A 26,333-nucleotide genomic window follows, 5' to 3' on the forward strand; every position below is an offset into this window, starting at 1 on the left:
AAAGTTCAATGTGAAAAAAGTGTACCTCTTCAAATCACAATATTATACAATTAGACACCATAATAATCAACACCTCAAACAATATTCGTATGCAAAATATTCATAATTGAATGCATATTAAATGTCATTCATACATATATTTCAATGTTAGAATGCAAACTATTAAAATAACTATCTTGAAGTCATTATAAAGGATGAACCTTTCAAAGTTTTAGCTAGAAAGCTAAAATATAATATATCTAATGTTTCTTAACTACATAACAAAGATCATTATTCTATAAGATTGTCTTCATAATCTTCATAGCCTTCATTGTCTTCATGATTTTCATTGTCTTCTAGCTTCAAAAAACAACAAAATATATTATCACACTTTTCCAACATATTATACATTATAACAAGTTAATTAAGTCAAATTTAACATGTAAATGTGCATTGAATCACATGTTTTCAATCATTTCTAAGTTCCAACAAATGCATGTTCATGAGTGAAGTAGAGACCTAAAATGTAACATTATACTCATCATGATTCTTCTCTTACATAATGTATCATAGATGTTAAATAACAAACATGATTTGAGAGTTTATAGTATAGTATTAATCTAATGTAACACCTAATAAGCACAAAATACCAATATTTTAGTTGCTAAGAGTCTAAAGCATCAATAAGTAGTTATTGCAACATCCTAACCATATCCTATTTAGTATTAAACTTTTGGGTATTTTACATTGATATTAATGATGGAAGTACAATTAAAAACTTTCTTTACCTGCGGATCATCGGTTGATGCAGATGAATATGGCCCTGTTGCACTACTTTCTTTACCTAAAACGTGTGCCATCATATTATTTAAGTCCTTTTCATCTAAATCTGGATTTTGTTGCCTTACCACAAAATTTACAATTGCTCGTAGATCTTGTATTTTCTTTTCCATACCACTAATTGCGTTTGTATGTTCTTTCTTGATGGCAGCAATTTCTTCATTTTTCCTAAATTGTGATGGTTTCATAGTCTTTCTGTAACAACGTACCCTTCCAGGCTTTTCTTTTCCAAACAGTGATTTAAATGTTTGTTCTACAGAATCACTTGAGTTTTGAATGGAACCTTGAAGCTTAATCTAATAAAACAAAAATAAAAAATCATTATGTAGATCTATACAATGAATAAAGGAGATTTATTTATATTGAGAAAAAGGAATCTATACAATGAATTGTAAACATACAATAACATTATGTGTTTCTTCATCCAATTCTTTTCCTTTTCGGCCTTCTTGACGTTGACGAGTTGTAATAAACATTTCAGCTTGAGTAACTTTTTCTCCTACCTCTTTCTTGGTACGCTACAATAAGCAAAAGGTCAATTAGCATATTTTGCATTAGATATAAAACATACAATGACATAAGTAGAAATATATTACCAAATCAGCATGAATTCTAGCAAAACTAGTTGGTCCCATGCGATGGATGTACTTTTGCTTAGCTCTATTTGCAGCATTTCTCTCGCTAATGCTCTACATTAGGATAGGAGAAAAATAACAATTAAGGTAGATTATAACACGTACCTTTAACGTAATAAGACATCAAATAAACTTACCTGGATAATACTAATGTTCCAATATTTGAGCAATTTCTTGAAATGAGCTTCAGAAAGGAATGTGGAGTACTTTGAAAAGTGTTTTTTCTTGATAAAACTTTTGTAGCGTCTCCATGCATCATTTATACGAGTAAATACGACTTTCTCTCCTTTATCACTAATATTGAACTTTTCCTACATAAAAAAACATTAAATGGATGAAATTTTAAGAAATATTTGTCTCCAAATCAATATAAGTTTAGTTTTCATACCAGAACATATGTCCATATATGAGCCTTATTATCTTTATCTTTGAGTAAAGCTTTGAAACTTGTGTAAACCAAGGGACAAAAGGTTGAATTCCTCGCTATTGTGCCAAGGAAATAACTCAAGTCAGTTACAATTTTGTCAATCGGACCAATAGGTTCTCCATCTGCATCCAATACAACTTCTGGACGGTCTTGCATTGATCTTCCGTGTATTGCTAAGCATTGAGTTGGTCCTCTTGTTCTTTTCTTCTTTGTCCCTATTTTGACATTCAACTCACAAAATTAAATATTACATATGAAAAACAAATTGTCAAATGCTAATAATAAAATATTTACCTTCTTTTTCATTCAATTCACCATCTTCATCTTGGTATGTATTTCCATCTCCAACATATTGTTCCGCCTCCTCACTTCCATTTTGAATATTTTCGTCTTCATCATCAGCGCTTCCATTTTCTTTAAGAAATTGATCAATTGACATTGACCCCAATTTTGTTTTTGTATCCTTAGGAGCAACACCTTGTATTGTCATTGATTCAACATCTTCAATCACTAGTCCTTCCTTAGATCTTGAGTTATCATCTACCATCGTTCCTTTCATAGGCAATCTCCTTTTCTTAGAATTTTCCTCTTGTGACACTCACTTTTTATTGGGTTGTTGATCAGCACTTGAATTAGTGACTTGAGTGAATGCTCTTTCAATTTGTAGTAGCTTTTCCTTTGATTTATCAGCTACATTTGCTGCCTTTTTCTTGAGTTTCCCATTCTGATTTCTCGAGCTAAGCCTCCTATCCAAATTTGCATGGTCATGCAACTTAAAAGTAGGCAAGTTTAGTTGTGTTTCAGCAGCAATTCTAGGTGCAGTAGTTCTACATTGATTGCTTGTCATCTTTCCATGTGTAATTTGCATTTTCCTTAGGAATTCTTTGCTTGATTTTACTTGAGGAAGTTCCATACTTGAAGCACTCATTTGAATGTTGCTGACTTGAGGTTTCATCTACCCTTTTAGGAAGTTAAGAGCAAAAATAAGTAAGAAAAAAATGCAATTAAGCATAACTAACAAGCAAGGAAATACATATAAGTGAGAAGTGATGCAAATATGAAGAATAATAAACATATAAGTGATAAAGAGATGAAGAATAGACAATATTAAGTTTTCTATTCAAGCTTATTCTAGAGTTGCAGATTCTGTAGTAAAATTTAGCAATAAAATTTGGAAGCCAAATTTTCATTCAGAGCTTAACTTTGATACATTGTGTTAGTGTAATAAGAAATTAATTTATCACCGTTATCACTGTTATGTGTTCCTCTTTAAAGTTGCCCTGCAACATAAAACAAATCAATTTAATGGCTACATATTTATGTTGATATAGACCTGCCAGAATTGTACAATAACAGGATTTGTACAGTAGCTCAATTGATACTGTCATGAAAAGAAATGGTTCCACACAGTTTCAATGGATAAATCTCTCGATGAAAACATTTAAAGGTGGTCTAGCACACGAGCCTCATAATAGGAGAGGTTCTTCTGCGAAAAAACCAACTGCACCTGAATTAGAAACAATGAAATTTACAACAGAAAAGAAAAAGACTTGAGGGATAAAGTGACATAAACCACCTACTAACATGTGTTCTATACTTGTATTTTTTGTTCAATCATGATCTTTACAACTGTGTATCATAGTTAATCAGCATATACCTAATAATCCCCGCACTCAATCAGCATAGAAAATGAAACATTTTTGAGCCATAAAAGGGTTTAAAACAACTAATTCGTTAATTCCTGGAAACTCCTTTTGAAACAACAAAAAGTTCTGAATGCAGAGCTGTTTCTGTCCAATACACTTCCAATACTCGGGATTCAAGAATCTTGTAAACACTCCCTTTTACACAGACCCTTACACCACTGAAAATCTGATCCATCGTATAATCAAATACATAAACCAAGAAAAAGGTAATTAAAATGAACAAAAACCAATGATAAAATAGCAGATAGACCCTCTTCTTAGTATAGGACAATTATACAAAACGACATTTCACTACATTTCACCAAGATTTGTACAGCAGCTCAATTGATAGTTGAGGAACTTTTGCTAAGGAAATTTTAAAGTTATTCATCACATTTCATGATAGCAATAGTAATTCGTACAACCAAACATATAACAAAATTTTAAATAAAGACGAACAGCAGAAAATAAAGTCATTCTATCAACACCACATTATATGAGCAAATGTTTAAAAAGTTATCTTACAATTATAGGAAAAATAGAGAGACTTATTCATGTCAAACTAAAGCAGAGAGACTTATTTTACAATTCTGCATCTTGTTACATAAAAAGATCCAAACTACAAAATCCATTCTATCAACACTAGCCATCCTCCTCTTAGTCCATATAGTCAAACAAAGTCTGATCAAAATCAAGATCATCAGAATAATCTTTCTCCAAATCTTTAGAAGGTTTCTCAACTACTGTTACAGGCATGTCTTCCCTAACCCAATTAAATTCATCATCATTATCAGAATTATTTACTTGTGAGTGATCACCCATATTAAATAAATCTCTTGGAATCGTCTTCAAAACATAATGTTTACCTGTTTCAAAAGGATCTTCAACATAAAAGCATTGGTGGACTTGAGAAGGCAACACAAAGGGATCATTTTGGTAACATTTTTTATTGAAATAAACACATGTAAGCCCATGTTTGTCTGCATCACTCTCAAACCAATCACACTTAAACATCACAGACTTGAAATGCCCATAATAGTCTAACTCAATTATGTCATTGATTGCCCCATAATAAGTGACGGGTTCTATCCTAGGATTTTCATCCTTGGAACTTGCATAACTTGGTGTTAATGAAACCAAAGTTACACCAGAATTTTGAGTTTTGCGTCTAGCATCTCTCTTTGTAGTATGAAATCTGTAACCATTGATGACGTAGCCTAACAACCTCCTTGCAACAGTATTTGGACCACGAGAGAATTCCTTAAGTTGAAGTGATACATCCTCACTCATGGCTCTATCTTTGAACCATTCACTAAACTCTTGACTTTGGGTTTTAGCTTTGATCCACTTTCTTCTTTTTGTCTTCCTATTTAAAATCTCATCATACTCTCTATAAAAACAAATAATTCTTTATTAGTGATTTAAGGTACAATTCAAAAGATGACAATGAAAAAAAATAAACTAGTATCACACCTGATGTATATGTTTATTTTGTCACAGTTGAATAAGAGGTATCGATGAGCTTGATCCTTAGATGTCAAATCCAAAGGGAATAGTTTACCTTTTTTCTTACCACCCAAAGCACTACCTCTATTTGAAAAGTAATCACAAACATCTACATCACATAAATCATTACCTTCGTAATTTCTTCTTTTTCTATTCAATCTTGTATCTATGTCTTTATGCATATATCTTGAGCAAAGTGTCAAAGCTTCTTCTGCTAAATACCCCTTGGCAATAGAACCCTTAGGATAAGCCTTCTTCCGAACATAACTTTTAAGTTTGCACAAATATCTCTCAATCGGATACATCCACCGAAATTGAACTAGCCCACCCAATCTTAGTTCATTTGCTAGATGGATAGGCAAGTGAACCATTATGTCAAAAAAACTAGGAGGAAATATCGTCTCCATTTGACAAAGTATTTCTATAATATTGGCTTCTAAGTAATCCAAATCTTGCACTTGGATCACTTTTTGACACAAAGAGTGAAAAAAAGACCCCAAACGAATTAAAGGGCCAGCCACTACATCAAGCATTGTGCATCTTATTGGAACTTGTAACAAGTAGTGTAGCATGAAATGTGCATCATGACTCTTATAACCACTTATTTTCTTTTCACTAGCATTCACACACTTTGAAATATTTGATGCAATGCCATCCGGTAATTTGGCGGACTTTAAATAGCACAAAAAATTGACTTTTCATGTGTACACGACCTCCATCAAGCTCCCAAGGATGAAGATTCTTTCTAATTCCCATGTCTTGTAAATCATAGCGTGCATTGACATGATCTTTTGTCTTGCCTTAAATGTCCAAAAAAGTCCCAATAATATTATCACATATGTTTTTCTCAATATGCATTACATCAAGATTATGACGTAATTTATTTTGTGACCAGTAGGGCAACTCAAAAAATATTGATCTTTTCTTCCATGGACCATCTTTCTTATTTTTTCTATACTTTCCAAAATCATTGTTAAAATCCTTCACGATTTCTACAATATCAGTACCTTCTAACACAGTTGGTGCAGACCCAAGTTCTTTCTTTCCATTGAATGACTTCTTATTCAACCTCCATGGATGACTTGTTGGTAAAAACACACGATGGTTCATATAACACATCTTATGGTTGTGTCTCAAGTATGACGAATGAGTGTCATAATTGCAACATGAACATGCCAACCTTCCTTTTGTGCTCCAACCTGACAACAAAGCATACCCAGGATAATCACTAATCGTCCACAAAAGAGCTACATGCATTTGAAATTTTTGATCTCTTGAGGCATCATATGTTTCTACACCTATTTCCCATAATTGCTTTAGTTCCTCAATTAATGCTTGCAAATAGACATCAATATCATTTCCAGGTGATTGTGGTCCAGGAATTAGTAATGACAACATTGTGTATTCGGGTTTCATGCATAGCCATGGCGGAAAGTTGTACACCACCATCATGACTGGCCATGTACTATGTGATATACTCATAGTCTTAAATGGATTGAAGCCATCACTTGCTAGACCAAGTCTTACATTGCGAGGCTCAATAGAAAAATTAGCATGGCATTTATCAAAGTCTTTCCAAGTTTCACCATTAGCAGGGTGTCTCATTTTTCCATCGTTTGAGCGCTCTTCTTCATGCCACCTCATTAAATCTACAGTGTTTGAGCACATAAATAGCCTTTGAAGTCTGGGAATCAATGGAAAGTGTCTTAAAATTTTTGCAGGCACTTTCTGCTCATTCTTTTGTTTCTCTAACTCACCATGTGCTTCACCAAATTCCTTCCATCTTGAAACTTTACACTTCTCACAAAAGGTGTCATTCTCGTGCTCCTTCCAATATAGCATGCAGTCATTTGGACATGCATGAATCTTTTTATAATCAAGGCCTAAATCTTTAATCATGGCCTTTGTTTTATTAAAAGATTCAGGAATGTTTAGATTCGGCATGGCTTCTTTCAACAATTGTAAAAGGTCAGAAATGAGGCATTGCTCCACCCATGAAGACATTTCAATAGATACATTCGGATTATGAAAGAAAGACTGGAGAAATTTTGGCATCCAGGATATAACTCTTGTTTTGCTTCATTAATCAACTTGTAGAACTTTTTTGCTTCCTCATTAGGACCAATGTTGTTCTCACTTCCTTCTACCACATTTCTAATGTGTCATGCAATAATCCATCTATATTATCTTCCATGTCGTCATCACTTGGAGCACGCAATGATTGTATTGACTCCCCATGGTTTACCTAAGTGTTATATCCTTTTAGAAATCCTTTAGCTATTAAATGATCATAGACCACATTTCTTGTTGCCCAATAAAGATTTCTACACTTGGAACAAGGGCATAAGATCTCATTCCCTTGAGCTCTTTCGCTAACATATGCAAAATCTAAAAATAACTCTACACCATTAGCATACTCTTTACTAAATCTTGGAAGTTTAGTCCACTCTTTGTCCATCATCTTTAATCTAAAAGATGATAACATATTAGAAGTCTCCCTAAAATTAACAATTTTAAATAACAATAGGAATAACATCTTCCATAATTTGCTAATGTAAGTTAATAACAAACTTGATATTGTAGAATCCACAACAGGTGTTGTAATAGTTGAAGCACAACTTCAGAAATCGTACTCCTCTTTTGGTCACTAACATAATATGAACTAAATTAAAGCATTTTAAACAATAAATTAAGCACTAATATGATATACTAAGAACATATATACTATCAAACACAAGTTTCAGTTTGCTTCACTTTTATAAATACTGATACTTTGTTAATACTTCATTAATATGTATTAGTAAAGTATTCAAAGTAACATTGTTTCTATTTGTTTTATATTATATTATTTATAATACGTTATTTTATAATATAATGTAAAATATAATAATGACATGTAAAATACATAAAGTATTTGCTTATGCCGAAACAAACGTGCTGCCATAGACATATGAAAACCAACTACTTCAATCTGGAGATAATAATGACATGAAACTGTAAATCATTATTATTGTTTAAAAGATTACAATAAACTGGGATAGAATGAGATAACCTTTTTCTTTTATACTAAATGAACATGTCTATTGGAAATATTTTTTCAAGTTATCTCAGTAATTTAGAAAAATCATTTTTCAAATGGGCCTAGCAGTGAAAACAACAGTGGAACTGAATGAGTGCGTGTCGCGATTCTAAAGGGACCTATGCCTCCCATCCATTTCCTAAGGTTGTTCAGATTGACAATTGAGTCAAACTTAATCTCTCTTAGTAATGACTCAAAAGATAATATAATATAATTAAATTGAGAATTGATTTTGCATAAAGCTGAATTCAGTCCATATAATAACCACATTTCTTTGATGATTAAACACTCTTTTTTCTCTTAAATGTAGACATATTTTTTCTTCCAAATTTAACAATGCATGGATGAAGTTTACATCTGATTATAATCTGGCATCTCTAACCAAACTCCTATTCATTAGACAGTCACTATCTGCATATTGTCCGCAAGCAACCACCTAATTTATATGTTGATTTTTGCTAGCATGAATAATTTTGTTTTCTAATAAAGACATAAAAGGTTTATAGAATTTCCATTAAGCCTTAACACACAATCACTTTGAGCTTAAGTCTATGGACCACTGAAATGCTTTACCATCACATCTTTCTCATCACCACTACCTGTTTACAAAATAATGCATATATAAAGAGTCCAACTAGCCACATTTTTAGTCATCCAACACAAACCTTCCACTCTTATCTCTAATCATATCAAAATTCTCTTTGTTTCCACTCACCTGATAGTTCAATCATCATTCCAAGTCCAAACCATGTCACCAACAAACACTTATGCAAACTGAAATATGATATACATAATATAATACAATCACACAAGTTTTTGATACAAATTATTTATTGTGTTTGTCTGAACCAAAAATAGATACTAAGCATAAGAAAAATACGACATCAACATTATTAGTATGATTCTTATTCTTATTTTGGTTTAGTGAAGGTGCAAAAGGTAGCCTTACCAAACAAATATTCTCAACCAGAGTCAATTAAGCATGAATAAAATAAGATTACAAATAAAACTCATTCTCTTCTTTTTTGGAATATTTAATTTAACTAAACAGTCAAATTTGTCTTCGTGTTGCTTGGATTGGATATAAAGCATAAAAAATGTCTCACAGCAAAGCGTTATATGATGGGGCCCTTCTAGAGGAAAATAGTTTACCAAACAATTGTAACAATTTGACAAAAGCAGCTACGATATGTATACTGAGAAAACAAACAATAACCCTCATCTCAGGAGCAAAATTAATTAAACCAAATTCAAAGAAATTAACAAAATCAGGGACTAAACACTAAATTGCATAGATAAGAGAAAAACCTTGATTGTACCGATCAATTGTGAAGAGACCAGAAGTAATGTAGATGTAAAAGAGATAAACCCTAGAATGTGAGATGTCAAAATTACAAAAGGGGAGAACAATGAGTGTTAGAGAGAAACAATGAAGAACGACGAGCAATAAACGAAAATGAAGAACAGAGAAACAATTAGTTAATAGAGAAACAATTAGTTACCAGAGAAATGGAAATTGTAATAGTGAATGGGAGAGGAAGTCGTGACGTAGTTGGACTCGAGAGGAAGTCGCGACGCATTTGAATAGTCACGATGGTTGAACAGTTGGACTCGACGAACAGTCAATGGGGGAGATGCAGTGGTGTGCCGTGAATGAGAGAAACATTGCAATAGTGAAGAATGGGAGAGACATTGCAACAGGGAGGGAAAGGAAGAAAAACTCTTAAAAGTGGATTTCACTTTCTTTCGGACCATAATTTTTTTAGCCCACGTGTTTTAAAGAAAACATTCAAATAAATATGGGTCTTGATTTACTTTATGTCACATTTACAAAATTGTTGTATTTAATATATTTAAGCAACATTTATAGACATGTAGTATATTTTAGTGTGGTCAAAAATGCAAAATGACGTAGTGTTAGTTCCATGTTTTGACTTGGTTATGATCTTTCATGGTGTATGCATGATTTGAGGTATAATCCGGGCTTGTTCACATGCTTTCCATAGAGTCCTTAAAAGTGCTTTTCATTGTTTTAGTCTTGTTCAAGTTTTGTCTTTAAAAACAAGTTTCCTTAGAAGTTAAACTTTCTTGTTTTTTGAGCTTTGCTTGCTTGTCTTTAGGTAATCTTTGTTTTGTCTTAGTGTTTTCTTTTCCTGGTCTTCCTAGAGTGTTGTGGCCAAGCCACTTGTTTGAGCTTTGAAAAGGTTTTCATCTTTTTAAAGGTGTTTTCACTTGTGTGGAAGGTTTTTGAGTGCTGGCCTTGCTTGTGTGCTTTGGGAGTGTGATCAAAAAACACTTGGGTACTTAAGAAGACCACACTTGGTCTTGGGTTTGGATTGTTTGTTAACTAACTTCTTCTTTGTCTCGGTTTTTGTTGAGTTTTAGTGTAAGAACATGAATATGGATCTAATCTTGGAGGTAGAGGAAGAGGAGAAGTCAGCCTCACCTTATTCCCCTCCCATGGTGACTTCTATGGCCCAAGAAAGTGAACAAATGACCCTTGCCAACATCTTACGTGAGATGGAAGTGAGTAGGAGAGAAACTTTTGACCAATTGAGGGCAGATAGGAGGCAAAGTGATATCTTCCTACAAGAGCACATCCAAAGACTTGAGCTTAGGGAAGATGGGAGGAGAAGGAGGAGGTCCTCTTCTGAGGACTCTAGCCATGGTGGAAGAAGAAGAAGGCACGACTATGATGGTGGTGGAAGGCGCAATCCAATCCCACAAAGACAACCTCCACCAATCAAGATTCCAAAGTTCAAGGGAGAGAATGATTTAAACCTCTACATAGAGTGGGAGCAAAAAGTGGACCAAATCTTCAATATTCATTTAGTTAGTGATCAAGAAAAAATAGATTTAGTAGTTTTAGAATTTGAAGATTATGCCATGACATGGTGGCATCAATTGTGTATGGACAATATTAACCAAGAGCCACCCGCGGCCTCTTGGATGGACATTAAAACTTTGATTCGCGCTAGATTTGTTCCTTCCTACTATAGGAGGGAGACTCTTTTGAAGCTACAAAGGCTTCAACAAGGGTCTATGTGTGTGAATGAATATTTTAAAATGATGGAGTCCATGCTTCTCAAAGTAGGACTCCAATTTGAAAGTGAAGAAGAAAAGGTAGCTAGATTTGTGAGTGGTCTTAGAAAAGAAGTTCAAGATGTAGTTGAGTTGTATGAGTATTCCACTCTTGACAAAATTTTACACTTGGCCTTAAAAGTTGAAAGTCAATTGAAAAAGAAACAAGAGGCCAAGAGGAATAGTTCATACAATGAATACTACTCTAGAACTTGGAAAGGAAAGGAGAGAAAGGATGAGAAACCACCTTCCAAAGACCACCCACCTAGGAATAATTCGTCTAGAACCTCCTATGAAAGTGCAAACTCTTCTCAAAGTTCAAGAACTACTTCCATCAAATGTTTTAAGTGTTTGGGCTATGGTCACATTCCTTCAAATTGCCCAACAAAGAGGAACATGATCTTGAACCCTAAAGGAGAGGTTGAAAGTGAACATTCTTCTCCCCCCTCCCCTAAAATTTCTTCCTCCCATACTTCTTCCCAATCTTCAAGTGAGGATGAAATCAAACCTAATGAAGGAGGTTTGTTGGTGATTAGGCGCATGCTAGACCAAGTGCCTAAAGAATTTGAAAACCAAAGAGAAAATATTTTTCACTCAAGGTGCCAAATCAACAACAAAACTTGCTCCCTCATAATTGATAGTGGAAGTTGTGTTAATGTGGCTAGCACAATGGGTTTTGGACAAGCTTGGCTTGAAAACCATCCCTCATGCCAAGCCCTATAAGCTTTCTTGGCTTAGTGAGGAAGGTGAGATAAAAGTGGACAAACAAGTCCTTATTAACTTCTCCATTGGAAACTACAAAGATGAGGTATTATGTGACTTAATGCCCATGGAAGTAACCTACATTTTATTAGGAAGGCCATGGCAATTTGATAGGAAAGCTTTTCATGATGGCCATGCCAACAAATTTACCTTTAGCTTCCAAGGCAAAAAGATCACATTACTACCTCTTTCACCAAGAGAAGTCAATGAGGACCAATTGCAAATGATAAAGAAAAGAAAAGAAGAGAAAGCGCAAAAGAAGGCGCAAGGGCATGGCAATGAGTCCAAGAAGAGCACGATCACCCTCAAAGGGGTGAAGAAGGTAATACTTGCCCAAAAACCCATCTTCCTAGCTTATCCTAGTGAATCTTCCCCTTCCTTCCAAACCCTCACTCTAGATGTCCCTTAGACTTGTCATTAGTCTTAAATGAGTTCAAAGATGTTTTTCAAGAACCTCCAAAGGGTCTCCCACCCCTAAGAGGTATAGAAAACCAAATTGATTTCATACAAGGCTTATCTTGCCTAATAGGCCAGCCTATAGGACTAGTCCTGAGGAGGCTAAGGAGATTAAAAAACAAGTGAATGAGTTGTTAGAAAAGGGGTGGGTGCAACATAGCATGAGTCCTTATGCAATGCCCATGATTCTTGTCCCCAAAAAGGATGGAACATGGAGAATGTGCATAGATTGTAGGGCTATCAACAACATAACCATCAAGTATAGGCATCCTATTCCTAGATTAGATGATTTGATTGATGAGTTACATGGTGCAACCATATTTTCCAAAATAGACTTGAAGAGTGGGTACAATCAAATTAGAATCAAAGAAGGTGATGAATGGAAAACCTCTTTCAAGACTAAGTTTGGATTATATGAGTGGTTAGTCATGCCTTTTGGCTTGACCAATGCACCTAGTACATTCATGAGACTCATGCACCATGTTCTTAGAGAGTTCTTAAGTAAGTTTGTTGTGGTGTACTTTGATGACATTTTCATTTATAGTATGTCTTAAGATGACCACTTGCATCATTTAAGGAGTGTGTTAGAGACCTTAAGGAAGGCATCCTTGTATGCTAACATGTAGAAATATGTGTTTGGGATGGATCATGTGATCTTCCTAGGTTTCAAAATAAATCAACATGGGGTCCATGTGGACCAAGAAAAAGTGATGGCCATCAAGGATTAGCCTCCCCCAAAGAATGTAAGTGAGCTTAGGTCTTTCCATGGGTTGACTAGTTTTTATAGGAGGTTTGTGCCAAACTTTAGCACCATAGTCGCCCCTCTCAATGAATTGGTCAAGAAAGGTGTGGTCTATAAGTGGGGCAAAGATCAAGAAAAGGCTTTTGAAACTTTAAAACAAAAATTGATCAATGCACCACTCTTAGCCCTCCCTAACTTCACCAAAACTTTTGAAATTGAGTGTGATGCATCCAATGTAGGAATTGGGGTCGTGCTTCTCCAAGAAGGACACCCCATAGCCTATTTTAGTGAGAAACTCAAAGGGAGTCACATTAACTACTCCGCCTATGACAAAGAGCTTTATGCTCTTGTGAGGACTTTGCAAACTTGGCAACACTATCTTCTTTTAAAGGAGTTTGTGATACATAGTGACCATGAGTCACTCAAATTTTTGAAAAGCCAAGGCAAGTTAAACAAAAGAAGGAAAGGCTAATATTGTGGTGGATGCGCTTTCAAAAAGGCATTCCCTCCTTTCCATTCTTGAAACTAAATTTCGTAGTTTTGATCATATTAAGGAATTGTATCCAAAGGATGTTGATTTCTCCCCCATTCTTAGTGAATGCCACTAAGGGGCTTACAAACACTTTTAGCTTCTAAATAAATATCTTTTCAAGGGTAAGAGACTTTGCATTCCTCAAGGTTCTTTAAGGGCATCACTCATTAGAGAGGCATATGAGGGAGGTTTAATGGGGCATTTTGGGCCAAACAAGACTTTAGAAGTCTTAAAGGAGCATTTCCATTGGCCTCACATGAGGAAGCATGTAGATAAGCATTGCAAGTGTTGCATAACATGCATGAAAGCCAAGTCTAGAGTCCAACCCCATGGTCTTTATACCCCCTTGCCCATCCCTTCCAAGCCTTGGGTTGACATTTCTATGGATTTTGTCTTAGGCCTCCCAAGGACACAAAAAGGTAAGGATTCCAGTTTTGTGTTTGTAGATAGGTTCTCTAAGATGGCCCATTTCATTCCTTTCTATAAGATTGATGATGCAACTTATATTGCAAATCTTTTCTTCGAGGAAGTTGTGAAACTACATGGCCTACCTAGGTCCATTGTGAGTGATAGGGACTCCAAGTTCCTAAGCCATTTTTGGAGAACATTGTGGGGGAAACTTGGAACCAAGCTTCTTTTCTCCTCCACTTGCTACCCCAAAAGTGATGGCCAAACCGAGGTGGTTAATAGAACCCTAGGGCAAATGTTGAGGTGTATGGTAGTGCAAAACATTAGAGAGTGGGAGGAACTTCTTTCCTACATAGAGTTTGCCTACAATAGGGTTGTGCATTCCACTACTTCTCATTCCCCTTTTGAGGTCGTGTATAGGTTCAATCCCCTAACTCTTTTAGACCTCATTCCCCTATCCACTCATAAGGCATGGACTTGCCAAGATGGTGAGGACAAAGCCAAGTACATCCAAGATTTCCATTCGCAAGTCAAGGAAACCATTGAGAGGAAAGTTAAGAAACAACAAGAGGATGGTAATAAGGGAAGAAAGGAATTCATCTTCCAAGAGGGGGATTGGGTATGGCTTCACTTGAGAAAGGAGAGATTCCCTACTCAAAGGAAGTCTAAACTTCTCCCTAGAGGGGATGGCCCCTCAAGTCATTAAGAGGATTAACAACAATACTTATGAGTTAGACTTACCCCCAAGCTACAATATAAGTAACTTATTCAATGTTTGTGATTTTTTTTCTTTTTGATGTAGGGTTTAAGAATTCGTTGTCGAATTCTCTCCAAGAAGGGGAGGATGATGAAGGCGTGACCAACCATGACACCTCCATAGAAGCTCCCTCAAGAATGATCACTAGAAGCATGTCTAGAAGGGAGTCTTCTATTCCATCACCTTTATCTTTGTTTTGCATTACTTTAGTTTGAATTCCCTAAGTTGGTTTTTAGTTGACTTCTTTTGGTTGACTTATTAACTTTCACCCAAAGTTGACCTTTGACCAAGATTAGATTAACTTAAACCAACATGCTAATATTTGTTTGTCTTGTTTTGTACGTAATTAAGAGAAAGTAGAGCATGCTAGGTGGCACATGGTGATTGGAGCATATGGATGATGTGGAAGAGAGAGGAAAGAAAAAGCATACAGTAAAAGCAAAACTAGACTTGTACCTTGTCTCCTTTTGCCTTTTTGGTTTATTCCTTAGAAGGATAGTTGGTCTCCTTCCTCTTTTGGCCTAGAATCCTCATGGAAATGCATCGACCAACCACATTCCTTCACATGGTCGAGACTTGTCCTAACTTAGGTTATTAGGGTTTGCTAGTTAGTCCTTTTCATGTTTATTTATTTGCTAAAGGACCCCTATGAACTTCTATTTAAAGGGTGCTCCTTGTCTTGTAAAAGGGTTGATCATTTGTTGTTATAAAACTTTGTGTTTCAACCACCATTACCGCGAGCTCTCCTTACTAGAAGTGAACTCATCTTTGCCTTATCTTGCTTGCAAGTGGCCGCACCATCACTCATCTCTAGGGTTTAGTTGGCTTAGATCCCCCTATGAGTGGCGTGCTTCATCCATTGCTCATCTTCTATACTTTCCATTTTTATTGTTTCTTCTTTCATGTGAAATTCGTGTGTGTTTTAAGCTTGAATCCAACTTTCTTCTTCCTTTCATGAGCTTGAGAAATGAACCTTCACATCTAGATAGCTTGCTATCTTAATGTCCAGTGGGAATTTTCAAAAAGCTTTCTTAAACAACTTCACCATATTCATAACTCTAAAAGAAAACAAGATAATCCTTTATCACAAATGTTATGCCCTTCATTTCGTAAGAATTGTCATGTTAGAAAGTATCATGTACATAAAGGAATTATGAAAGTGATCTCAAAAGGATCTAAAAAGCAATAACCATGTTGGACCCAAACTATCAAAGGGTACCATGTAATACTATGTTGTTTTGCAGGTCATAAAACAGGAAAAGAAGGATCTATGGTACCTAGATAGTGGTTGCTCAAGGCATATGACAGGAGATAAGACCAAATTTGCAAAGTTGGACTTGAAAGAAGAAGGATTTGTAACCTGTGGAGACAACAACAAAGGAATAATCCTTGGAAATGGAGTCATAAGCAATTGATCCTCTTTCAACATCAAGAATGTGCTGCTGGTAGAAGGGGTCAAACATAATTTGATAAGTATAAGTCAATTATGTGACAAAGGCTTTAAAGTGATGTTTGAACCAAATAATTACTTGATATATGATGCACATGGTAGAATTGTTTTGATAGGAAAAAGAGTAAACAATATATATCTACTTGATTTGCATCATGCATCATTTAACATCCATTGTTTGCTTACAAAAGAGGATGACACTTGGTTATGGCACAAGAGACTTTGTCACATAGAGATGCAGCATTTTAATCGGCTAAACAGAAAACAGTTGGTTGAAGGGCTACCAAAACTCAAGTTTGAGAAGGATACAGTGTGTGAATCATGTCAAAAAGGAAAACAGACCAAGGTCTCTTTCAAACCCAAAAATTTTGTTTCAACTGAAAGACCTTTAAAGATGTTTCACATGGATCTATTTGGTCCATCTCGAACCATGAGCCTTGGTGGAAATCTTTATGCATTGGTCATAGTAGATGACTTCTCTAGGTACACATGGACTTTGTTCTTAGCTGCCAAAAATGACACTTTTCATGCTTTTAAAAGATTTGCCAAGATGCTTGAAAATGAAAAGAGTTCCACGATAGTGTCTATTGGAAGTGACCATGGTGGGGAATTTCAAAATGAAAGGCTTGAAAACTTTTATGAAAAACATGGCATTAAACATAATTTTTCTGCACCAAGAACCCCACAACAAAATGGTGTTGTTGAAAGGAAAAATAGGTCACTTGAGGAACTAGCTAGAACATGTTAAATGAGAATTCACTACCTAAGTACTTTAGGGTTGATGCAGTCAACACTGCTTACTATGTTTTAAATAGAGTGTTGATTAGGCCAATTTTGAAGAAAACACCCTATGAACTTTTCAAAGGGAGGAGGCCTGTTTTAAGTCACCTAAATGTATTTGGATGTAAGTGTTTCATCTTAAACAATGGCAAAGAAAGTCTTGAAAAATTTGATGCAAAAGCGGATAAAGGTGTTTTTCTAGGCTATGCTACACAAAGTTAGGCATATAGAGTCTATAATAAGAGATTCATGAATGTTGAAGAGTCTATGCATGTTGTATTTGATGAAACTAACCCAAAATTGCAAGATGATGTGCCTAAGATTGCAGATGAAGAAGAAATGGCACTAGAAAAGAAATATGCTACAAAATTGGAATCTGTTGCACGAAATCAGTCAGTTGAAAAGGAAATTCAGTCGACTAAAAAAGCTGCAGACAATAACTAACCCAAGGAGTGGATTGAACCTAGGGGATTATCAAAGGGCAACATAATTGGCGACATAGAATAGGGAGTATCCACTAGATGCAAGCTTGCATTCTTTCAACATGTTGCATTTGTTTCTCAAATTGAACCTAAGAATATGAATGATGCATTGTGTGATAGTAATTAGGATGTTGCTATGCAAGATGAACTTAATCAATTCACTAGGAATGATGTATGGTTTCTTGTTCCTAAAACTGATGCATTGAATGTGATTGGTACAAAATGGGTATTTTGATGAAACATATGCACCTGTGGCTAGGCTAGAAGTTGTGAGGTTATTGTTAGCATATGCATGCATGTGTAATTTCAAACTTTCTCAAATGGATGTGAAAAGTGCATTCTTGAATGGTTTCTTGAATGAATAAGTGTATGTATCACAACCACCTAGCTTTGAAGATCACCTCTATCCTAATCATGTTTTCAAATTGAAAAAGGCTTTATATGGTTTGAAGCAACCACCACGACAGTGGTATGAGAGATTAAGCAACTTTCTTTTATCCAAAGAATATGCTAGAGGTGTTGTTGATAAAAACACTTTTCATTAGAAAGCATGCAAGTGATGTAATACTTGTTCAAGTATATGTGGATGATATAATCATTGCATCAAATAATTACTCCCTATGTGAAGAGTTTGTTGCAGCTATGCAAGGAGAATTTGATATGTTTATGATGGGTGAGCCAACCTACTTCCTAGGGCTGCAAGTTAAGAAACTCAAGTATGAAACATTTTTAAGCCAGTCAAAATATTGTTTTTATATACTGAAAAAGTTCAAAATGGAGAATTGCAAAGAGGCTGCCACTCTAATTGCTACAAACTGCCTTATGGATGCAGATGAGGCTGGAAACCAAGTTGATTCAACCAAATATAGAGGGTTAATTGGTTCCTTGCTATATCTAACTACTAGTAGGCCGGATATACAATTTGGTGTTTGCTTGTGTGCAAGGTTTCAATCCAATCTGATGAAGGATTGACCCCAACCAAGGATGGAGGCACATACTTAAGAAGACTAAGCATGTTTAGAAAGGAAGTTCACTAATCCTTCATCCCTTTCATTTGTGTTTGTTATTTTTGATTCCCTAAGTTGACTTAGTTGAATCAACTTTAGTTGACTTGTTGACCTTTGACTAGGTTTGACTTGTTGACTATAGTTGACTTGACTTAAGCCAACATGCTAATCTATGTTTATTTCCTTTGTAGGTTAATTAAGAGTAAGAAAGCAATGCTAGGTGGCGTATGGTGATTGGGGAGCATAAATGATGTGGATGAGAGAGTAAAGCAAAGGCATAAAGCATAAAGTAAAAGGCATAAAAGAAGTTTACCTATGTACCTTTGGTCTCCTTTGTTTTTAGCACATTTTGACCACTTTTTGGGGACATATGAGACACATTCTTTGTCTCCTTTTGTGCTAGAACGAAATTATCCTTGCACACACCATAGATGGCTCTTTTGTCTCTCATTTTTGTAACCTTATTTGACCTAGTTTCTAGAAGCTAGACTTAGGTTTTTGTAGAGACATCCTTAGGTATCTTTTATTTGCTTAGAGGCCCCTAAACTCTTTTATATAAGGGGTGCTCCTAGACATGTAAAAGGGTTGAACATTTTGAAGTAAAAACACTCTTGTGTCTCAACCATTTGTGAGAGTTTCCTCCCTAGGGAGTGAATACTTTTAAGCCTTATCTTGCATAGCAAGTGGCGGCACACATCCACTCATCTTCAAGGTTGCCATGGCTTCTAGCCTAGTCTTGTAGTGGCGTGCTTCTCACATTTTTACCATTCCTTTCCTTTCCATTTATGTTTTATTCTTCCTTTAATTGGTTTTGGGTTTCTATGGCTTATGTGCTTTCCATTTCCTTTTTGTTTTTGAATCAATCCATCATCTTCTTCTCTTGAGCTTTGTGAAAGGAACCTTCACATCTAGATAGCATGCTATCTTAATGTCTAGTGGGGATTTCACTTAGCTTTCTTAATGAACTCACACCATATTCAATAATCTAAAAAGGAACAAGTTAATCCTTCATCACAATCCTAAGGAATCGCACTTCAAAGCTGCAAAACAAATTCTCAAGTATCTGAAAGGGACAACTAATGTTGAATTATGGTATCCTAGTGAATCTAACATTGTTCATAGTGGTTTTTCAGATTCTGACTATGCAGGGTGAAAATTGGATAGGAAAAGCACAAGTGGCACATGCCATCTACTTGGATCAAGCCTAATCTCATGGAATAGCAAGAAGCAAGCAAGTGTAGCACTCTCTAAAGCTAAGGCTGAGTACATAGCAGTTGGACATGCATGTGCTCAAAGCATATGGTTGAAGCATCAACTTATGGATTATGGTGTAAAGCTAGAGAAGGTACCTCTTTATTGTGATAATACAAGTGCAATCAACCTAACCAAGAATCCAATCCAACATTCTAAAACTAAACACATTTAAATCAGGCACCATTTCATAAGAGATCATATTCAAAAAAGGTGATATTGAAATCATGTTTGTGAAAACTAAAATCAATTGGCGGATTTATTCACTAAACCACTTGCACGTGATAGATTCAATAAGCCTAGAACTGAATTAGGTGTTCTTAACATGAAGAATATATGTTGATATATGTTTGGCTTTTTAATCTTATTAGATCATGTGTGTGTTGCACTTAAAATGACAAAAATCTACATAATTTGAAAACTGCCAGTATTTCAATTAGCTAAATTTGCAATTTCAACACAGAGATTTCACGTCAAAATCTGCATAATCTGTGTTCTGGAACTATTTCAATCTGCTAAACCTCACAACATAGCACATATATTTGATTCAAATTGATCTGGTGTGAATTTCGTGAAATATGAAATTTTTAGTCAACTAAAACTGTAAATTTAACACATAGATTTCACTTAAAATTGCCACTATGCCAAAAATAAGTTTTCTGGTACAATTTTAGTCAACTAACTCTGTATTTTTATGTGTTAAAATCACTTATGCTGATGTGAAATTGCTTGAATTGATTTTAATTGATTGACCTAGTCAAAGTGATGTGACCCTAATAAGCTCAAGCTTAGTGCATCAACAAGCCCAAGCCCACATCAAGGCCCAATCACTAAAAGCATGATTAGAAAGATTCACATGGGCCTCTCACAAGATGATCAAGTCAATCATGGGCTTTTTACATTATTCACATGGGCTAAAGAAATCTCTAAAATATGAGATGATGCATGAAGGAAGTAGTATAGATTTAAATTGGGCCATTGTTTAGGCCTTGTTTTTCTAGAATAATAAGTCAAATACTGTGTAGTTGAATTGATAAAATTGGGCTTGACTAAGCCCAATAGGAGATTTGGCCATGAGCTACCAAAGGTCAAAGGTGGACTAAGTGGAAGTCAACATTCCTTCCTACACCTCATGGATCATGTATCCCATGGAGCCAAGTCCACACTCCACCCATGTGCCTCCTTCATCCAAGGGCTAAGAGAGTGTCTTCTTTTCCAAGTCTTCTTCCAAAGGCTAGGAAGATGCCTCCCTCTCCAAGCCACCATCCAAGGGTGATGATTAAAGCTTCTCCTCCAAGCTTGATCTAAGGGCCAAGAATTAGTCTAGCTTTTAGGCTCACATATAAAAGCCAAAAGTAGACCATTTGTACATTTTAACTCTTGAAATTTCTGATAGAATGTTTGTGTTGAGATCACTCCACTCTTCTATTATTTTGAGAGCATGCATGGCTAACCTTCTCCTTCATCTCCTCTAGCCACCTTCCATACCATAGCTCCACTTCTACTCCACTCTTCTATTATTCTGAAGTTGTTATAGATCATTAAATTGTCGTAAAGTTAACCCACGCATATCAGGTGCAGAAGTAGGTGTGACAATTTGTTGCTGAAAATCACGTGGTTGTTGTGGATAGTAATTGTAATCCATTTGAAAACTACAATGTTGATTACTTTCGTACGAAAATTTATTTTGCATTTTTGAAAGAGGTTTTCTGAAAAGAAATAAGTTGAAAGCTTGTTGTGTAGACTTCCAGGAAAGAGAGGTGTGTCTCAATGGACAACTTAAGTACCTTGTTTTTCCTTAGCCAAAGTGTTTCCCAACTAGTTTCATAAATTTCCCAACAAAAATCCTAAAACAAAAATTATGCTTAAAAAAATAACTAAATAAAATAAAATAAAATAACTAAACAAAATAAAAAAAAATGTTAGAACAAAAATTGAAAAAAGAAAATGTTAGTGATAAACAAAAAATAAAAAAAATAAAAAAAAATAAAAAATAAAATCAAAAGAATAAAAATAAAAATAAGAACTAAAATGATAAAAATTCTAACCGTGTTCCCCGGCAACGGTGCCAAATTTGATAACGTTGTCGTTGACGCGATCAAATTAATACTACATATCTATAACAACTTCAATATTGTTAAGATAGTAGTCAACAGAATAGAAAGGGTAAAGTAACCCAAAGTCCTCTCCCAACAAACACGGAATTGATTTTTAACAAGTTAGTTCTTATAAAACTATACAAGAGTTAGTAAAATAAAATTATAAAAATATGAGGGATAAAGATAAGAAGATAAAATAAGATATAAACAATAGTAAAAAAAATAGATTGATTCCATTGCTTTTTTCAAAATAGATTCATCATCTGTTAGCTAAAGATTATTGCTCAATTAATTATTGTTGTAAATTTACAAATTAATCAATGTAAAGTCTCAATTAATTTGTTAGCATTCTAACTTTTAACCAAAGTACAGTCTCAATTAAAGGTGAGAACTTTTAGATTATCCACAGTAAATTCAACCAAAGTACAGTCGCAATCAAATTTACTATGCTTAATCATGTCTATTCTTTTAACTCCTCACCAAATAAAAAGCTTAATTAATCAAAGTAAAGTCTCAATTAATTGTAGTTAGAGTAAATACCTTTAGCAAAAGTAAAGTCTCAATTATTGGTAAAAACTCATTTAATCATATGAAAGTTTCTACATAAAATCAAAGTAAAGTCTCAATTAAATTTAAAAACCCTTGAACTCATATGATCAACATGCATATAGATTTAAAATCATTACTTTTTACGTGATTCAAAGATAAAAGACATAGATGAATTAAAACCTCAACAATAATAAAAAGACCAAAGAAATTAATTTATTCTAACCTCAGAATCCATAATGAAATTACAATGGAATCAACCCAAGAAGTTTAGCAATCCATGGAATACAAAATAAAAAGAAGAATAGAGAGAAAAAAAAAAGAGAGAGAAAGGAAACGAAATTAGGCACCCCTAAGGGTTCCAAAACTCCGAAGTCCACAACTTCTTTTCTACTTCTCCCTTGGTCTCTTTATATAGGAATTGGACTGGACTTTTCTGTTGCTAAAACCTCTCAAATATCTTTTAGAATAAAGATAAAGATAAATATTCAAAGATATTTGGAGAGATATAGACTATTTAACAAATATAGTTGGTTAATAATTTATGATATAATTAAATAAATTAATTATTTAAAGATATCTGATAAATTATCACCAAATAATATTTGTATTAATTTTCTAAACAGCTCATTTTCAATTTTGTAGTCCAATTTTGCAGAGACATCCAAAAATATCAATATTTGCAGTTAAACCCCTCTCCTTTGACCAGTCTTTGACTTTTTAATCAGATTTGACAAACTTTGACCAGATTTGACAAATTTTGACCATTTCAGTATCCATTGAGATACTGACAAGTGGCAGTTACTTCTCTCTCCAGAATTAGGGTTTCTGCCTCCATGTTTCTCCTTCCTCCACCAAGGATTGCGGCTGATGGTGGTGCTGCCACGCTTGCTGGTGCAAATGCGGTGGTCTGACTCTGTGCGTGTTATAGGTGCAGGGATGGTTGCGCATCCACGGCGCGATGCAGATCTGCAATCACGTTGTTGCTGTTACGTCTTGCTGCGTTTTCTAGAGGTGAGGTCCGTGAATGGCACAGGTGCGTGGAGGGTAATGGTTCTGACTCGCGGGAATGATGGTGGAGTTGCGATGGCTAATGCAAGAATGAAGGTTGAAGATGTTGTTTGCTGCTGCTTTTCATTCACGGCACGGTGGTGCGAGAGCGCACTGTTGCAGAGCTGGTGATGGAGGTGCAGTGCTGGTTCGTGTGGAAGCTGTTGCGTGATGCAAGAACGAGCAGGTGCGTGGTGTAGGTTCGAACTACTGCGGCTAGTGCACGAACTCGTGGCGGCGGTCGCGCCGCTTCTGTGTTTCATTCACGGTGGCGGTGAAGATGATGAAAGTGGTGCAGGTGCGAAGCTTCACCGGCAAGAAGGAAGATAGTGGAACTGTGGTGGCCAGAGGCGACGGCTGCCGTGGAGGGTGGTCATGGTGGCTGAAATTAGGGTTAGGATTTCATGTGTGAGATGGAGGAGATGATGACGTGGCAGTGCATAATAGGTTTTTAGTGAGACCCATTTAGAAAGAGGGGAGTGTATGAGTAAAAATTGGGGTGCAGAAGTGATTTTTCCAGAACTTGCTAATTTTAGCTTTATTTAAAGGTGTTTTTTAATCTCAATCAATTTATTTTCCCACCTTTAAATAAGCTTAATCTTAACTTCAGTTGCATCAACAAGCGTTAAAATATCCAAAAATAATTTATGCAGCTAAAAATCACTTTTTAAGACATTTTTATAACACAAGTTCAAATAGCCTAATTATAAGAATTGTCAATTAAATCACTCTTTCAGCACACAAATTCAATTAAATACCCAGAATTAAACACTGAATGAGGGCAAAAATACGCATTCATCACTCACATATAAAAGCCAAAAGTAGACCATTTGTACATTTTAACTCTTGAAATTTCTAATAGAATGTTTGTGTTGAGATCACTCCACTCTTCTATTATTTTGAGAGCATACATGGCTAACCTTCTCCTTCATCTCCTCTAGCCAACTTCCATACCATAGCTCCAGTTCTACTCTTCATCTTCACCAAAAACCTCCATTGCCTAGAGCTCTTCTTGCTTTTATCTTCATTTCCATTGCATTTCATCTACTTTTTGGTGTCTTCCATGGATCTCTTTCCTCTCCTACACCAAGGAGGTCCATCAATTGGTATCTAGGGCCATCCAAGCCTTTGGTGCATCCATCCTCTTGGTTTGGGTAAGGTTCTTGGTCCATACTTGTCTCTTCTTTCAATTTTCATTTTGTCTCTTTTCTCCACTGTTTTCTTCAATTCTTCTGCTATTTTTTTTCATGTTCTTGTTGCTCTCCACTGTTTGACATTGAGGCTACATGAATATCCATTGATTCATCTTGTAGTACTCGTTGCTTCATTGGTGCAATTTTTTTTTTAGGTTCCATTTTTGTTTTCCAGCACTTGTTCTTTTCTTCCTTGCTATTTTTCTTCATTTTAATCGGTGCATCTTTCAATTTTCAGTTCCTTATGTTGTGTTTTGTCTTAAGTCATGTTTTAGCACTTTAATTCATCTTAATTTTTGTTCATATGACTGAATTCTGCACTTGTTTGATGAGAACCAAGTCCTACACACAAAATGAGCTATGAACTTCGAGTGATGCTTGTGGATGTGTAAGGCAATGGTCTCACTGTTTTTCGTCCATTTCACCGATTGGATTATGCTTTTGAGTGTTTAAGATGTTCTTCTATGATTCATACTTGATTTTAGATCATAATCAAGTTCATTCATCTTGAATTTTCATAGAACATCTTACAATTTCCGTGAGCAATTATGCTCTAGTCTATTTTTCCAGTTTTCACTGCACGCACACCTATTGTTTGAGATTTTTCATGACTCACTACCTGGTCCAAATTTTAATCTGAATTTTTCCTTATTTAGCTAACATCCAGACGAAAAAAAAGAATCATTCAAAAATGTTGAGTATAAAAAAATGAAAAATCGGCGAAGTTGAGGCAAATTTTCACGTTTTATGGCGTAGTGGTCTCGGGAATTTTATGTTTTACTACTATTTTGTGCGTTTTGTGGTGCTTTTAAGTGCTCTTTGTTATTCTAATTGATTCCTTGATTGTGTACTCTATATTGGCTTGAGTTTGCCTTCAATAGAAGTGGAATTTATTCCCTCAATTTGGGCACAAAATTGCAATGAGTACAGTGGCTGTTTCTGAGCACTTTTTCTTCTCTATTTTCAGTTTTTTTCATCTATTCTAGTGCATTTCTAGGTTCTTTTTTGTGGTGCTTGCTTTTCTTTCCACCCTTTAATTTCTTGCTTGTCACTTCTTGAATCTCCTTCTAGTCATGTTTCTTTTCAATTCTCTTTTGGTTTAACATTTCTAATTAGCTTTTCTTGCTTTCTCCTTTGTTTGGGTTGATATACTTGACTCTTGGTTATTGGTTGTGATTGATGATGCTATGAAGTTTAGAATGGTTTCTATGATTTGGTAGCATCTTAGGTGGTGGATATTGAAGTAGAATTTTAGCTTGTGTGCTTATCCTTTTCCTCACCTATTGAGAGTTTTGGACCTATTCATTTGAGAGTGTGTGTGCTAACTCCATTGCTTGGTATAGTTTTCTTGCTGTTTTGTTTTTTGGTGCAGGTTTGGTGGTTGTTTTGGCCTTAAAACCAAGGCTATATTGGCTATTTTGCACTTCATTTTGGTGGCTTAAGGTGCTTACAAGAGCCTTACTTAGTGGTGGTCTTTGTTCAAATCAAAAGGAGCCTACAAGCCAAGCTCTTGGCTCTTGATTTTGTGCAAATTGGCAACACTTTGGCAGCACATTTGGAGTTGCATTGTTTCTTATTTTTTTGGC

At 35.2% G+C, this 26,333-nt stretch overlaps 1 protein-coding gene and 1 pseudogene across 1 annotated transcript; both read right to left on the bottom strand.

Annotated features, from left to right (window-relative positions):
• Nucleotides 1-270: 270 nt before the first annotated feature.
• On the bottom strand, nucleotides 271-2,428 carry LOC114172466 (uncharacterized). The gene is made up of 7 exons (XM_028056930.1): nucleotides 2,176-2,428; nucleotides 1,843-2,096; nucleotides 1,592-1,765; nucleotides 1,416-1,508; nucleotides 1,221-1,337; nucleotides 768-1,115; nucleotides 271-339 (listed from the first exon to the last, which is right to left on the bottom strand). The coding sequence occupies exons 1-7, from the start codon at nucleotides 2,426-2,428 to the stop codon at nucleotides 271-273; spliced, it is 1,308 nt and encodes a 435-aa protein (XP_027912731.1).
• Nucleotides 2,429-4,223: 1,795 nt separating this feature from the next.
• LOC146888728 (uncharacterized) lies at nucleotides 4,224-7,530 on the bottom strand (annotated as a pseudogene).
• Nucleotides 7,531-26,333: the final 18,803 nt, after the last annotated feature.

This window comes from Vigna unguiculata, chromosome 1, assembly GCF_037176805.1.
Source record: "Vigna unguiculata cultivar grain cowpea cultivar isolate G323 ecotype 2 chromosome 1, ASM3717680v1, whole genome shotgun sequence".
Taxonomy (NCBI): Eukaryota; Viridiplantae; Streptophyta; class Magnoliopsida; order Fabales; family Fabaceae; genus Vigna; species Vigna unguiculata.